Below are 16882 nucleotides of genomic sequence, written 5' to 3'. Positions count from 1 at the left end.
CACCTTAACTGTCTACTCCCCCTTTGTATTACAAAAATTAAAGTGTTTTGATATTTCTCTTTATTAGTTTCGATAATTTTCAGTTTTCATAATTACTCTAAAAGCAGGGCTGAAGTCAAGAGGTCGCTGAAGCTACAACTAGGCATATAGATATATATTGTCTGTGGTCCAACGACTAAAACACCGACTGATGGCAACCTTAAGGTAGTTTTATTGCTTAGAGGTCGAGTTTGTTGACTCACTGGTGAGCTGTCTTGCCATTATATCGGTTTCCAACCAATTCGCACCGCTGTAGCTGATGAAAAAACATCATTCCCAGTGTTTAGGTCCAGCAGGTCACCAGGCTTGCACTAAACTAGTGGAAGCTCTGGTTATATTTTTGCAGTGTTCCTCCAGTTTTCCTTGACTGAGATCGGCAGTGATCTTGGGTCTCTGGCAGTGTATGTTCCCAGACTGTGAGGAGGTGGTTCATGGTTTTATATATCAAGTCAGATAGTGACACATATTAGATAGTGACACACTTCACTCCTGTAAGCAGTAATGCCTTCATGTCAGAGCAGTCTGAGTCAGTTTGAAAAAAACCTATGTAATGTCACCACAAACTAATCGACAGTTAAATTCATTACCAGCAAAGACTATGTTGAGTGTTTTCTTGGACACTTGGTTTTTCTTAATACCAACAACCCTGGTCTGAATGCACCAGTTTGTCTGATGGGTCGTGTCCTCAGGGGTGCTTTGAGACACCAGAGAACGCGCCATTTCCCAACATTAGGTGCTTGGTGGTCGTACAACTAAGCAGTGTCACCATAGATGATTGACAGGTGTTCGTGACCAGGAGTCAAACACAGGTTCCACCATCCTACAGCCATGCAAACACTGGCTGCCGGAACAACATGTTGGCGTGTCTGGAAACTTCTGAGGTGGGAAATAAGTTGTGCAAGTGTTGAATCTGTTTTCACTGTAGATTATAATGGTTAGTTTTAAAGTTTTTCTAAAGTTTCCAGAAGCGTCGAATCACATTCCTTGTTCCTCATTTGCATAGAGTTTTGGTCAAGGTTACTTTATGCAAATGATGAGCAGACACTGTGACACTTTGTTTCTCGAAATGCAACGCAACACTTCTAGAATGCACTGCACATCTACTTCCATAGATAATGAGTGAGAAGTATTGAACTGATGAATCCTGTGGACATGAACCACACATGCTACTGCTGATGATATGGATCCCTTTTATGGCCACAGTTTACCATTTTCTAATGGATACTTTCAGCAGGGTAATGCTTCATGACACAAACTGGTTTTATGAATATGACCGTGAATTCAGTGAACCTCCTTCTCAATCAGCAGATCTGAATATAGCAGATCTCATTTGGGAGATCAGCAGCATGAATAAAATGTTGTGATGAATCATGTCAACATGGAGCACAATCTCAGAGGGAGGTTTTCAACATCTCACCAAAAATAGTATTTTCTGTCATTCATAAACCAAAGGCAAACACAAAACAAAAAATAACAGCAGCTCTAGATGTGTGCAATAGTAAAAAGACAAATCTGACTGCCGCACAAGTCAACAAACTTTTCTAGTAAAGACTTCGAGGTTTAACTGTGGGTCTGCCAGCTAGAGCAGTTAAATTATGCTAAGCGAACTTAACTCTACCTCATCATGAGTGTTTTGTAGACGGAGTCTCGGAGCTGGAAGGCGTGATTACTGACAGCCAGGTTGTGCTCCAGCCTGAACGGCTCCAACACGACCCCATCTCTCACCGGGAAGGTGAGACGCAGGTCATCACTGGGGTTTCCTGGAGAAGAAAACAAAAGAGTTGGAGTCACTGATGCAACAGTGAACTAAAGCTCATACTGGTGACTCTATAGACAGAATCTAGAGCAGAAAGCATGAGCTGCTGTACCTAATTCAAAGCTCTTAATGGTACCATGTGGTCAAAATCTCATCTTTCAGATCCTACCTAAGAGGTCGCATCCTCTTTATGCAGTCATTAGCAGAAAAAAATACTGTAGTTCACCTTGTTTCAGCTTTTCTAGATCTGAGAGGAGCAGAAAAACTGACATTAAACTCAACATTTTATTGTGTTATTGTAATGTATTTTTTATCTTTTTAAATTTTTTTTCTGAATTCTGTCTTACTTACTGCTTGCAGTTTATTTATTGTTGAACTCAGTGAACTCGAAAACCCATGTTTGAAGGGTATGTTATCTTTTTTTTTTTTTTTTTAAGTGTTGCATATGGTTGTCTTCAGGAAAAATAACTAAATCTAAGCATAAAATTGTGATATTTCATCAAAATCAGCAAATTTAAAAATGATCACAAAAGTTCAGATTTCATTTGTTCTTTTTTAATGATTTATGGAACTACATCTGTGTCATACTGCACAGAACATATTTCTGAGTTTTCTCTACTTCTAGCCATGATGTGCTGGTTCCATTCTTTATATTGCACTAAAACGAGGCCCACGGTGAAGGGAGATATGACAGGAAACTCTGCTTTGAGTTTGGAGGGTTAACTGATTACCTTATATTGTTGATCTGTTCAATTAATCCTTCTGAAGTAAGATTTATTTTTCTTTCTAATACATCATTATTTAAATTTGTATTAATTTTATTCACGTTATTCAAGTTATTATGTTCTATTTTTGTATTTTATTGTGCTCAAGTCTCAAAATCCATATGTGAAATCTTGTGTGCTTGTCAACCTGACTTGTGGGTTCTCTCTCACCTGTTGAGGGCTGCTGGGCGTTGATGTTGGGTTTGGTGTCTGGTGGGAGGTAGGGGGGTTTGGTGTCCTGGCCTGGGGAAAGGTAGGGAGGTATGGAGGTCCCAGGTGTCATCGGAGGGGTGGGATTCCCTCCCATTGGCGAGCTGGGATACCCGGGCATCACTCCCCCCCGACCTGGCTGAGAGGCGAGGATGAGGACGAAGGTTTAGAACCTTAAAATCTTCAAAGTGCGTGACAAGAAAAGCCCATCATGTTTCTGTGTGTTATTACCAAATTGGAAGCACAAATGGCTTACCCCGTTCACTGCAGCCTGTGTGAAAGCATTGTATCCTCCTGTTCCTCCAGATGGCAGGCTGCCCTGACCATTGAAAGGCTCCACCTGGAGACCAAACACAAGAAACATGATACTCAGATAATAATCCATCAATGTGCACACAAAGACGTTCAGCACTGGTGCAGACAAAATATCTGTGCAGCTTTCACGTTTGTCTCTGGTTTTATAAGACATCAAAAAGTATCATCTTTAAACAGCGAAAAATCCTATTATTGATTATTCTCAAACAACCAGTTTATAATTTGGTTTATTATTTACAATTGACAATTTTATCCAAAGCGACGTACATCTGAGTAGGTACAACACAAGTAAGGATCTCGTCAGGAGAAAACAACCTGGATAAGTGTCATGAAACAAGTTCAAGCGTGATAACAGGACCTTGGTGCTTACAGGCAGTGCAGATGTAATAGAATTTTTTTTTTCAGTCTGTCAAGTGCAATGGTGTTCATACATGTCAAAAAATAGTGTGAAATGAAAAAAATGCCCAAAATCAATCACTTCTTTTGTCCAAGCAACACCCTAAAACCGACAGATTTGCCATTTACAATGACATGTTACAAGACTTAGAGTATTATTATTATACTATTACATTTTCACCTTTTTCTGTAAATCAAAATTTGTATTAATTACACATTTTCCTGCAACTAAAAGTGCATTTTCTTTTTAAAATTATTCTAGGGGTTTGATTCACTCGGCTGAGCTGCCTCAAATAATTGTTTTCATTATTGAACAATCTGCTGATTATTCTCTTGATGTGAAACCCAAAACCCATCGCTGGAATTAGCATGTAAAAATTTAATCAAATTACAACATTTATCAGAGTCAGAAAATGTAAAATCAGGAAGTATTGTGAGATTTTCAACTTTCCTACAGTCCCTGAAGTACTCAACTGTGATGAGTGATGATTGATCAGGAATTTCACATTAGAATTGGGATCTTTGATTAATATCATCTTATTGTACATGTCTCATTTAAACATCTTTTTAAATGAGACATGTACATGTTTTTGTTTTTTAAACAATTTATCGCATTCATAACTGTGTGGTACCGCATTTTTTTTTTTTTTTTTTAGTTCTTTGGGTTCAGAGAGTTAATTCTCTGTAATTAACTGTACTTGTTCTGTCTTATCAGCTCACATTTTAAACTATACTAAGCTGTATGAAATGTGCAATAAAATAAAATAAAACCGTTTACATGACTTTCCCAGGACTCAGCTTAAAATAAAGAACACAATTTGCAGTGAAAGTTAGCCACTGAACTTTGGAAGAGGTTATATTCAAAATTAATGAAACTGGGAGGTATTTTTTTAATTTATGGATGATTTGTGTAGTCCATAAAGATTTTGAAAATGCCAGTGTCTTAAATGTCTTCTTATTATTTCTGTTTTGTGAGTTGTATATTTACTTATATTCTCTACAGTAACTTCTATTTTTAAAAGTCTTATATAAATAAATCTTAGCTTAATCATGGTTGTAGGAGCTGGTCAGGCTCTAGTTTGTGATCACCTTATAATACTGTGGAGGATTGGGCTGTCCGGCTCCAGGAGGAAACTGTGCTGGATTGTGTGATCCAGAAGAGTACTGCCCCATATGAGGCATCCGGCTGGAAGGGTAAGACGGCGAGGGGGCACATCTTTGCTGTGGACCAGTGGGGTACTGCAAAGGCTGATTGGGGTACCCTGACATCCCGCCAGAGCCATACTGCTGCCCCGGAAAACCCTGGAAAAGATTTGTATTGGTTTAAATAAAGTCATATCTGATCCTTTCTTTACTGGCCTCTACAAACCTATTTCACTGAAACATTCAGTAAAGTATAAGACGCCTCATATGTTTTTGATTTTCATTGTGAAGACAATCATGGAAGTGACTTGTAATGTTACGCACATAATGACAATCTACAGACCCTTCTGCACACCAGTTCTTGTGGTCCACATCACAATTTTGACTTGTCCAAATAGCAAAAAACTGGAACCTTGTCTTGCTATACTTGCCACACATTTTGCTTATGTTAGAGGCCTCCTAAATTGGTGAAATATTGAACAAAGACTTTATTTTTAGTAGGAAACATGGATATATCCACCTATAAACACTGACAGGAACTTTCTTGGGCCCCAATACCACCCACGTATGAGAATGTTGTACGTTTTTTTATTTTCAAGGGACAATAATTGTAAATTTGTTCCTTGTTGAAGCCATTCAATCATTTGAATCTGCTAGAAACTGTTCTGTGTGTATCCTCACCAAATTTAATGATTGTGGGTTTTATATTCATGGAGACACTGAACTCTTAAAAAGACTTCCCAGGTTTTTTTTTTTTTTAAAGTCATGTTCTTGGCCTTTTTGCCTTTATTGTATAGGACACTGGAGAGAGATAGAGGAAACGTGGGTGGAAGAGTAGGGGAATGACATGTCGTAAATGGCCATGGGCTTTTCAAATTCATGACCTCTGCGTCGAGACTATAGCCCTTGTTTTTGGGTTGCCCGCTCAGCCAGCTGAGCTATATGGTCGCAAGGTAAAACATTTTTTAAGGTGAAATAAATAAATATAAGATAGTTATGGAAACATATGGAATTCTCAAAATTCAGTCAACATATATTAACAACAAATTAGTAAATTCTGAACAAAATGACTTCTGACCCAGTGAAAAATACAGGATGTGAATCTGTTACAAAACCATTTACTGTAAGAAGCTGCAATCAGAGAATTTAGACTTTTTCTTCATAAAAAATTACTTTGACCCATTAATCAATTGTCAAAATAGTTGAAGACTAATTTAATAGTTGACAAGTAATTGATTAATTGTTGCAACTCTATTTGTATGGGTCAAAAATATATATAATATTTTATGCCTTTTAGTAAAGAAAATATCTAATAGTGTTAGGTTGGTATTTTTGTGTAAGTGTATTTGCATTTTTGTAATCAAAGTTTTAATTTATTTAATTTTCAATTCAGAAACAACTGCAACAACACATGCAACAGCCATTTACCAGCTAATGCTAACATTTTGCTACAACAACAAAAATACAGCAGTAACAAAAACAAAGCAAATAAACAACAATGACAACAACGGGGGGGGGGGGCATTTAAAGCGAATGATGATTGAAGATGATAATAATAATTACGGGGCACTAGTAGGAAGTGAGACTAAACCTAGTAGAATTTACCCCTACCATCATTTAATCTTGCAATGAGCTCTTCAAAAGAGGCTGTATCTGTCATTAACCTCAGTCAGTCTGTAGAACTAGGCCTTACTTGGCTCTTCCAGTGTAAGAATAATTCCTACTGCAGTGATGAACCCAGCTAGTGCCAGGGCAGACTCTGCTTTAGACACCCCTGGTGGTAGCAGGGATCTGTCTCCAATTAGACATAACAGAGGAGACTCTGGTAATGGTGTGGTTAACCACTCTCCAATAGTTTTGATGACTTGTAGCCAAAAAAGGAAGACCAGAGGACAATCCCACAAAAGATGAAGACAAGAACCTGTGGCATTCATACATTTCCAATATATATTGTCCCTCATTAATCCCATCTTATGAAGCTTAACTGTTGTATAGTAGTATCTGTGTATCACCTTATAGTGTGTAAATTTACTTATCGCATCCCTCACAGGCCACCCCGCCTTGGACACCACCTCGTCCTATGCCTTTTCCTCAATGTTTGAGTTCATGTCCCTCTCCCAGATTTGTCTTAAGTGATGACGATGACCATGCATACTATCTGCCATGCTCTTATAAAAAAACAGAGGCATTACAAACTAGTTAGGCATCTTCAAATAGCAGAGCAGCTTATTTGTCTCATCACTTAATGAGATCTTCAGACTTGTTACACAGCTCCTGAGCTGCAGATGTGTATTTACATTTTAAGCATGTGAGCAAACATGCACTGACCTCGGAATGGAAAGGCCGTTTGAGGCCCTGCTGTCCGCCTGGATAGCCTCCGTGCTGGGGCATTCTCTGCGTCTGCGCAGGGTGAGAGGGATACAAGCCTGCAGTAGAGGGAGGTGGCCCAGGCCTTGAAGGGACCATCCCACCAGGGTTCATCCCTGGAGGGCCACGGGGACCCGGATGAGACAGGAACTGGGTGCTGTAAGAGGTTGCTCCACCCATCTGTGAGGGAAAGGGAAGTACGACAGAAGGGATGAAAACAAAGCTCTGTGGTTTTCCAAAGTCTGGACAGTTTGCAGAGTGTAGTGCAGTACGTCAGAGAGGGAAATGCTGCAGAAAAACCAACCGGACTCTGATTTATTAGGCAACGTGGTCTTTTTTGGGAATAAAATAAAAAAACCTCTAACTTAAAAAACAAACAAAAAAATCTCTCAAAAAGCTCGATGGATAAGCTGATCTGACAGAGATAAGATATGCCCTTAAATTTATTCCATGACGACTTCTCTCACTTTGCTATTACTTTTTTAAACCCTATGAACTCAAGCTGTTTCTGGGCTTTTGTTTGCTCCTGTCGCAGTTTTGCTTACTGTTGGACTCATTTTGTACCGCAGTATAAAGTCATGCATTTCTATGGAAACAGCACAACAAATAGTGGTACAGGGAACTCAGAAATGTCCTCTATGCCTCATGACAAAGTTTTAATGCTATAAATCATTTAAAAAAAACTTAACCCCTTGACGCCTGAATTTATTTACAATTAAATTTTTTTTTTTAATTTTTGCGCGTTTTTGCTTTCCAGCTGATGCTAAAATAAGTGGAGATTGTTAATTTGTCTATTACACATAGAACAGATATATAATAATAACAGATACATATTAATTAGGTCCCACTCCTACCGGTCCTACAAGAAACCAGTGGTTGCAAAAGGTTCCGACACACATACTGAATATGCAAAAGCTGGCATTGGGGGAATGGATATGCTATCTCGGCTGCAGTCTAAATCAAAGTGTTATGTTGCGAATTTGCAACAACAGGCGTCAAGAGGTTAATTTGGATTTCTTTGGTTAGTTTCCAAAAACAATCTAGAGAAGCACTCAGAGCGCAGTACTCTGCCAACTCTGCTCAGTCGCATCATTTCCAACGGCTGAAATCCTTAAAAAATTTGTGGATCCAGACTATAAGCCACATCACTGCCAAAATCTAATCAATTGGACATTGTGTCATTTGTGACTTTCCCTGAAAATTTCATCCAAACCCAATAGTCCGTTTTTGAGTAATGTTGCTAACAGAGAGACAGGCAGACAAACCAACTGCAATCGTCACAAAACTCTGCCGAGTCTCTCATTGGCGGAGTAATAAACATGTAGTCTCATGCAAACACTGTATTTTTTTAAATGAGGCAAGTAGAATAAAGTGATTTTGATGAAAAATCCCAATTTATGTTTCAATATGATTGATTACCCAGTAGACCTACACATTGGATGTATGTAACTCATGGACCGTTAGAAGGTTGAAAATCCTACGCTTCTATTTTTATACTTTCTGGTTCTCATAAATAGAATAATTTAGGCCCTTTCAAACTCGCCGACAGGTTTGGAGGTTTAGATGGTTAACAAAATCACAGTCCTGTGCACGTTGTTGCCGGCTCGCCACCTCCTGGCTCGTAACCTGTCGAGATCTACAATACATCGGCAGAAAAACAAGTAATTTTATAGTTAATAAAAGTTGATAAATGCATTTTCTCCACCCTGGAATTAATTTGTATGGTGTTTTTTTAATCAATAAAATAAAATAAGTAAAGACATGGCAATGTCTGCAAACATGCATATTAAATTGCTTGATGTTGTATGGCCTGTATTTACTTTTCAATTCAGCTGGAAACTGTTTGCTGAGCTGCTACAGTGACTCATTATGCAGATAAGTAGTTCATAAAATAAATAGTCTGACAGGAGACAGCTATGTCAAATTATTTGCTGTCTCTGCTGTTAATAAGAAGCATGTGTCATGGATCTGTGCAAGCAGCAGAAAACCAGTGTTTGCTTTGCACCTCTCCCACAGTCCTGCAACCAAACATCACGACTGCAAAACAGGGCCAGGATGTATAAAAGTTTGAAAAAACACTCTTAAGAAATCTCCTAAACTTTGAGTTATGAGTTAGCAGACTCTTAGAAAGTAAGAAGCTTCAGAATCCTTGTACAAACAAATCAAAAGAAACTTGTAGCAAAAATGAAGTGAAAGTCCAGCAAGGATATTCATTTGTAGTATCTAATGCTTGTATACTTCAGTGCAATGAAATACCGTATTTTCCGCACTATAAGGCGCACTTAAAAGCCTTTAATTTTCTCAACAATCGACGGTGCGCCTTTTAACCCGGTGCGCCTTATGTGTGCACTGAGTTCCAAAATCTGCGCCCATATCACCGCTACTGTGAAAAACCAAGTGAAGCAAATGAATTCGGAGCTCGCCATCATTCCGGGAGGATTAACAAAAAAAACTCCAACCACTGGACATTGGTGTAAACAGGGCGTTCAAAGTGAAGTTGTGAGCGTCGTGGGAGTGATGGATGAGAGATGGCGAAAACACCTTTTCTAAGACTGGGAGGCAGCGCCGGGTGAGTTACGCCACCACATGTGAATGGATTGTGGATGCCTCGGCTAAGGTATCTGCTTTGACTGTCGTCCGAGCTTTCGCGAAAGCTGGCATCATTGCTGAACAGCCACCCGGCAACGAGACTGACTCCGACAATGACGAGAGGGAACCCGGCATGTTTGACGGCAAAATTGCCCAGCTGTTCAATTCAGATACAGAAGATGAGGACTTCAATGGATTTGTGACAAAAGATTGATCAAAAAATAATGTGAGTGTATTTTTAAATACGTAGTAGAATAAAGTTCAACCAAACTCACTGTTTTGCTTCCGTTACCTTGTTTTAGCATGTGCCTTATAATACGGTGTGCCTTATGTATGGCTTAAGTACAGAAATAGACCCCGTAATTGAGACTGCGTCTTACAATCCGGTGTGCCTTATGGTGCGGAAAATACGGTACTCTAAAACCTTTGCACAGCACTGTCTTCAATAGAAAATGTGTTTTAAAAATATGAGCCATTTGAGTGATACTCATCTGTCTATATAGGAGTGTTTTTGTCAAGAAGGATGCACAAGATGACTCTCCATTGTACTGTGCACACTCCACTTTGCCCCAGGCTCAATTTACAACCTTTTTATATTATTGTTTTGCATTTGTGCCTTTATTGATAGTTGCAGTGGAAATGCAGACAGGAAATATCATCTTAGAAGGGGGTATGACATGAAGCAAAGATGCAAGGGCTGGCCAAGGAATCGATGTTGTGGTTATATATGTGGATATATGTGGAAGCCTAACACTACTTTCAGCTTTTCACTGCCAGTACCTTTACTTTTGCCCTTCTGTCTTGGTCATTATAAGGGAAAGCCATACATGTTGCATCTGTTTCTTTTCTAGACTATCCAAATCTTCCATGATTTAATATGTAAATATCTCCAGATTGTTATATTAGCCTTATTATCAAAGAAAAAATACATTTTGTATCTCACCATTAAAAGCTGGCAGGGTCATTCCAGAATTAGAGGATATTTTACGTCCCACCCATCAAATTTCAAATAGCCCATGTACAAAATACTAAAACATGCAGTTGTGTAAATTTACTTGTCCTGAGACCAAATTTTTAAAAAACTAGGAGAAAGGAATGTTTGAAAATATTTTTTAAAATACCAAATAAGTCTGGATTTACCATACCATTTTTCTCTATTCTCATCCCGAATGATGACCAAATTGAATCTCAAATAAAACAGTTAAAATTAAATCTCCTTTTCTTAGCACTATTTTTTTCATTAATGTCTCTTGTCATTGGGGGAACATTTTTATTTAATCAACATAATATTTTAAGTACTAATTATTATGCATGGAATGTGTGTCCCACAACATCAACACAACCCTGTTAGCATAACCTTTTTAGCGAGTAGAAGAAGAAAACAGTGAATCACATGATACGCTGGAATTAACATCATCAGTTTTCCAAAATAATGTGTGGAGCAAAGCTATGTCCTCTCTTCTATTTTTCGTATTTTCTTAACATTGTCAGCCTTGATTGAATGTCTCACTCTGCCTCATATTATGAGGATAAGACAAATTCTTTTTATTTTTTTCCATCAGTAAGTTTGTCCTCTTGGTCAGCAGTAACAGCTAGCTAAATATCTAGCTTCTACTCCTGAGAAAAAGCTAACATCAGCATGGATTAGCAACCCTGCTACTGTGATTAGAGTAAGGTTAGCAAACAACAATGAAAACATGGAATATAAATTTAACCATTGATGTGTAGGCTGAGCCAATCAAGCCTTTGATAGTTCATTACCTATTACTGATGAATATGTAGCAGAAAACTGTAAAAGAGAAGGTGTATTTTTCAAAAATTTTGAAGCCCAAATGTCCTCCAACTCTGGAATGGCTCAGCAGTAGTGGTATCTTTTCAGTATTGTGCAAGGGATATTGTCTGAATATTGGACAATACCAAAAACATGATTGTGGAATATTGTGTGACTTAAAAATAAAGGAAAATATGAGCTTATACCTAACAGAAATCACAAAGCTTTGAATTCACTGAAGCGGTAACCAAGAAGGATAAGGGATGTGAGTGTGGATGTAAAGTGCATCCATCTACCTCCATGAGTCAGCGCTGAGGCTGTCAGGGTGCCCTTAAACTATATTAGTAAGTTAGAAGTGCAAAAGAGCATTTAAAGTTTAGTCCAATGTAAAATGTCTAAGTGGAAAGATTTTAGGGCAATATGGATGTCCTAAGATATATACTGTATGAGCATTATTAACAGTATGAACAGTATAAATGCAAGTGCATGCAAGTATGCAAAACATGAGTATCCAAGATATATGATCCATATAGTATATGGATATGGATATATACAGTATGATTAGATATTTACAGAATGAACAGTGTTGCATGAACACACCAAATATATAAACAGAACAAGCAATGTGTCTTAATGTTAAGCTAGTACTGTTTTCTCTTTCTCATTGTAGTTTGGAAATTAGATGGTCACAGAACATACCATGTACTTTACTATATGTTATTATACTATACTATTTGCACCCAACAGATATCAGATGGAGGTTACTTAAATGACGTAGGCCGTGTGTTTGATGTTATTGCCTGGGATTCACCACCGACAAAGAAAATTCACACATAGAAGTGGGACAGTAGTGTTGTTCAAGTGTCCTCCATCTGATGATGTCTGTTGGTGAAACACTGTATGTTGTGTCACCATCCCAGACCTATCTACTGTGAGGAGGGGAAGAAAATATAAATGTGAACTTAGAACCAGCAGAGACATTGAAATGGCTTTTGAAAACTTCCGCACTGCAAATAAATGAAAGACAAATGAAGTGAGGAATGATGACTCTTACGCATTGTTTTCTCTTGTTTTTTAGTACAGCATTGATCTCCTGTTTCACTTGTCTTGTTGTTACAGCAGTTGCCTTTATGTGATCAAATAAACATGAGATTGACTGTGATGCGTTCAGTGTTCATTTCAAGTTCATGTGTAGCAACATTAGATAAGGCAAAATAAGCTTCATGTTGGTGAGGAAGCATCTTGTAGCTTTACATATATAAAGACAACACACAGATGCCTGGGCTGCACAGTGGGTTGGTGGTTAGCACTGTTGCCTTGCAACTAAAAGATTCCCGGGTCGCATCTTGGCCTGCCCGGGATCTTTCTGCGTGGAGCTTACATGTTCTTCCTGTGCATGCATGGGTGTTCTCCGGGTACTCTGGCTTTCTGCCACAGTCCAAAAACATGCTGAGGTTATTGATGATTTTAAATTGTCCGTAGGTGTGAATGTTGTGGTGTAATATTATTTGGGTACGATGTGCTAAAAGTAAATGTTTATATAATTATGTCAAATGCTGTTAGACTGAAGACCAGAGTTAAAACATATGTATAAAATACATAATGATGACTATTCTAGTAATGACTGATGTTTTGATGGTATGGGGTGTGTGTCTGTGGAGGACACACACACATGCAAGCTGGAAGATCATAAAGTAAAACATGTATTTTTGGTGTAAAGACAAATCATATGCTTTTCAGAAAATGGTATAGATAACTCAAAACATAATTGTGTAAATTTAAAGCAATATAATTTTTAAAAGAAGGGTATGGAAACGTAATACATAAAGGTATAATATGCATGAAATCTGTCTCAAAATAATAAGGCAAAGTCTGAACATGTCTGGGCATGTTCTCTGTAAAACATGAGAGAACATGCAACCTAATGCTTGTTGATAACCTAATGCTGCTAAGAACTACTCCTGGATTTTTGTCGACAATACATCCTGCTGCCTCCAAATGCTGACTTCTCTTGGTGATTTTTTGAAGACGTTTAACATTTGAACATGGTCAAGTCTTAGACTCTGGCCCATGATTTGTGGTGAACCCTGTCTTCACCCTAAGTCAGCTGGAATAGACTCCAGCCCCTCCGCGACCCAAATGAGGATTAAGCAGTGTACAGATAATGGATGGATGGATAAAGATGCCTGTCTATGCCAGTTTTTTTTGCAGAAAAATATTTTGTCTGTGTCTTCACCAAATGTCATGACTGTAGGAGTTTTATTTCTGGAGATACTAAACCCTTAAAAAGACTTCTCAGGTAAGACATTTTTTGAGTTGGGAAAAAACTAAACAAAATGACAACAAAAAAAGCAGGCATGAAAACATCTGAAATTCTCAAAATTCAGGCAAAGTATATTAAAACATATATACTACCAGTCAAAAGTTTGGACACACCTTCTCATTCAATGGTTTTTATTTAATTATTTTCTATTTTGTAGATTAATACTAAAGACATCCAAACTATAAAAGAATACATATGGAATTATGTTGTAAATAAAAGTGTTAATCTTCATTATTAATCTACAATGTGGAAAATAATACAAATAAATAAAAAGCATTGAATGAGAAGGTGTGTCCAAACTTTTGACTGGTAGTGTACATAAACTCTGAACAAAATCTGGGATGGTGGAGCTACATAATTAAAATGGCTGAACCAGATGACTTTGTTTTTTTGCGAGTAAGAATAGAAAAATTCAGAGGTCTGAAACCAGATGAAATTTTCAAAATTGTAAATACTGACAGAATTTTGTGTTGGCTCCCACATAACAATCTAAACAAACCCTGAACAAAATCTGAGATGATGGAGGAACATATTTCCTCAATTCTCTCTGAAATGAGAGAGACTGACCAATACATGTAAAGTAAAGATCAGGATAAATGGTAGCATCAACAGCATGACCAGGATGAACTGTGAATATGAGATACAAGATGTGTACAGTAGATACACAGTATGAACTGTGAAAACGGCACAGTCAAATTTCATCAAGTTTAATGGAGAGTTTTCTTGTGGAGGCCTGGTTTTGTCCAGTCTCAAAGATAGTCACTTTACAATCATGTGTGGCAAAGAAAAGTAGGCAATCTGAATATCTGAAAAGGTGTTCAAAAAATGTTACAATTTTTTATAGGATGTTTAGAAATTGATGGACTGATTGTAGAAGCTCAAGTTAAAACAAATGGTTGCACTGGGCCTATGCAGCTTTCTCATTCCCTTTGTTTATGCTTGGTGTGTGTTTTCCCTCAGGATCGTTTACCTGGCCATAGCTCAGCTCCTGGTTCTGTTTTTCCTGTATTGCTGCAACAGTTGCCGTAGCAGTGGCGGTTGCTGTGGCAGCGGCAGCAGCAACAGCAGCGGCAGCAGCCTGAGTGAAGTCTGAGGGAGGCCGAACGCCCATGCCGGCACCTCCGCTATTACCAGAGTAACTGCAGGGAGAGGGGGAAGGTAGGGAGATGAGTGGGTAACGAACTTAGTGAACCAAGCGTACGAGTGTGTGAGGTTTCGTCACCAGTGTGAGTCAGAGAGGTGGGCGAGAACAGCCACGCTGACATATGCTGATGTAAAACCCCACAGAAGCAGCATGCATGGTGACAGCATGCAATAAACAGCACGGTGCTGTGTACAAATATACAAGACTGTTCAATTACCAGAGTCATTTGCTTTTATGTTTTCATTTTCTTTCATTATGAGTCAGACACAAGCATGCACGTGCCATGGAAATGTCACCAATTTCTGTAAATTGCTCCCCTGTTTGGTTCACAGAAAAAGGTCAAAGCGTGGAGCATTATTCCCACTGGGGTGTCAGCTTTAATGTGTGATTGAGACAGTGGTGAAGGAATAACTCAGATCTTTTACTTCAGTTAAAAAAATACATTACAAAAAATACTCCATCACAGGTAAAAGTCCTTCACTGAAGATGTGAATTTACCCTCTGAACTCCAAGCTGTTGTTTTTTGCTTGTGTCACATTTTCACTCACTGTGGGCTCAATTTTCACTGCAATATAAAGTCTTGCACCTCTATGGAAACAGCACAACCATTAATAGATGTAGACGCAGGGAATTCAAACATGTCTTCTGACAGTAACTCCTTAATAACACTTGTTTACAGTTTTACTGTAATCTATTTATTTGATGATTTTTTTACTTGCCTCTCCTACTGTTTGTATTGTCTTTCCAAATATTCCCTGTTCTTTGTCCATTTATTATCTTTTAGTGTTGTAGCAGTCAATTTGTCTGAAGCTGGCTGTCTTTATATATTTTTTGTCTTTAATTAAAAGTGTCTTAATATTTTGGTGTTTATTAGTCTCATAATTTATATTTTCCCTCCTGTGTCTATCACTTTTAAAAAGTTGCCATACAAACAAAGCTTGACAGATTCTGTATGATTGATTCTATAAAGTCAACTGAAGCCTGTTTGAGTGTGATGTGCCTGGATGTCATTAGCATTAGCATAAAGGATTTATCTAAATTCTTCCCTCAATCCAACAATAAAAACTGGGATTAAACAAATGGAGATTGGCCAGATGGAAGCACAAAGAGAATAAACTATCCCTCAGAAGAATAGTTTGTTGCTGAAAGAAGAGGAACCTCAGATAATTGAAGGGTAATTTACAATGATGCTGACAGGTAAAGAGCTTTCGAACTAAATTAATGCCAGGTTCTTGTTGTTATCCCTGAGGAATCTGCGAGAAAGTCACGTAACATGCTGTTAAAAATGTGTTTGGAGATAAAACTTGACAAGAAGGCAGAAGCTGTAAACTAGCTCCCTCTGATAATGCCTTGTTCATTATTCTGTCAACATCATAACATTAATCAGAAACGAGGGAGGGAATCAACGTTACAAGGGAATGCAGTTAAAGGTCCCCTCTAGTCATGCATTTAGACATTTAAAATTAGTCTGCTTTGGATAATAAGCTGTGTCTGATGTATTTACCAAGAAAATGTTCATTTACATGGTAAAAGTTCTTCAAAGCACACCAGCTCTGTCTCGCCTCACTGAAATATTAAGAATCTTTGAATATGTCAATATTGCTTGCATGTTTATGCCTTAAAATTATTAGAAAACATGCCTGTAATAGAAAAATGTCTCTTGTCTCTATTCAAATCATGGATAGAAGATAAGTCTGGTATCAAAATGTAGATAAAATGTGACTTGATTTGACCAACCACTGAGCTCACATGGTGATAGGACCCTTAAAAGTTCCCCAAAATGTCCTTTTTAAAGATTTCCCCAGTGAATTATCAGGAAACAGAAAACACATCCATCAATGGTTCCTTCTATTACTCTCTAACAAAGACATTAACTGGTGCATTTTTTTAATGAAACTATAATATTGACACTCAAAATTTGTGATAAATAAAATCATGCTAAACAAACAACAGTCTGAATTTTGGCTTTTGATTGTGACACCTCAAGTGGATGTAGGGTTGATTTGGTTGATTTAACAGAGCTCAAATGTGTTTTGTAGCCCTGAAAATTTCATGCGTCTATTTC

General features: G+C 37.9%; 1 protein-coding gene across 6 annotated transcripts in view; it reads right to left on the bottom strand.

Annotated features, from left to right (window-relative positions):
• The window catches only part of zmiz2 (zinc finger, MIZ-type containing 2), a 77528-nt gene that overhangs the window by 39929 nt on the left and 20717 nt on the right, over positions 1-16882 (bottom strand). For all 6 annotated transcript variants that reach the window (XM_055004029.1, XM_055004031.1, XM_055004034.1 and 3 more), the window contains 6 exons: positions 14644-14812; positions 6952-7170; positions 4570-4782; positions 3026-3109; positions 2731-2908; positions 1658-1799 (listed from right to left, as the gene is read on the bottom strand). In XM_055004029.1, the coding sequence (XP_054860004.1) occupies positions 1658-1799; positions 2731-2908; positions 3026-3109; positions 4570-4782; positions 6952-7170; positions 14644-14812 (1005 nt within the window). The remainder of the gene's footprint in view (positions 1-1657; positions 1800-2730; positions 2909-3025; positions 3110-4569; positions 4783-6951; positions 7171-14643; positions 14813-16882) is intronic.

This window comes from Amphiprion ocellaris, chromosome 17 (assembly GCF_022539595.1).
Source record: "Amphiprion ocellaris isolate individual 3 ecotype Okinawa chromosome 17, ASM2253959v1, whole genome shotgun sequence".
Lineage (NCBI taxonomy): Eukaryota > Metazoa > Chordata > Actinopteri > Pomacentridae > Amphiprion > Amphiprion ocellaris.
Note: the sequence above shows the minus strand (reverse complement) of the source record. Positions and strands in the feature narration are given on the sequence as shown.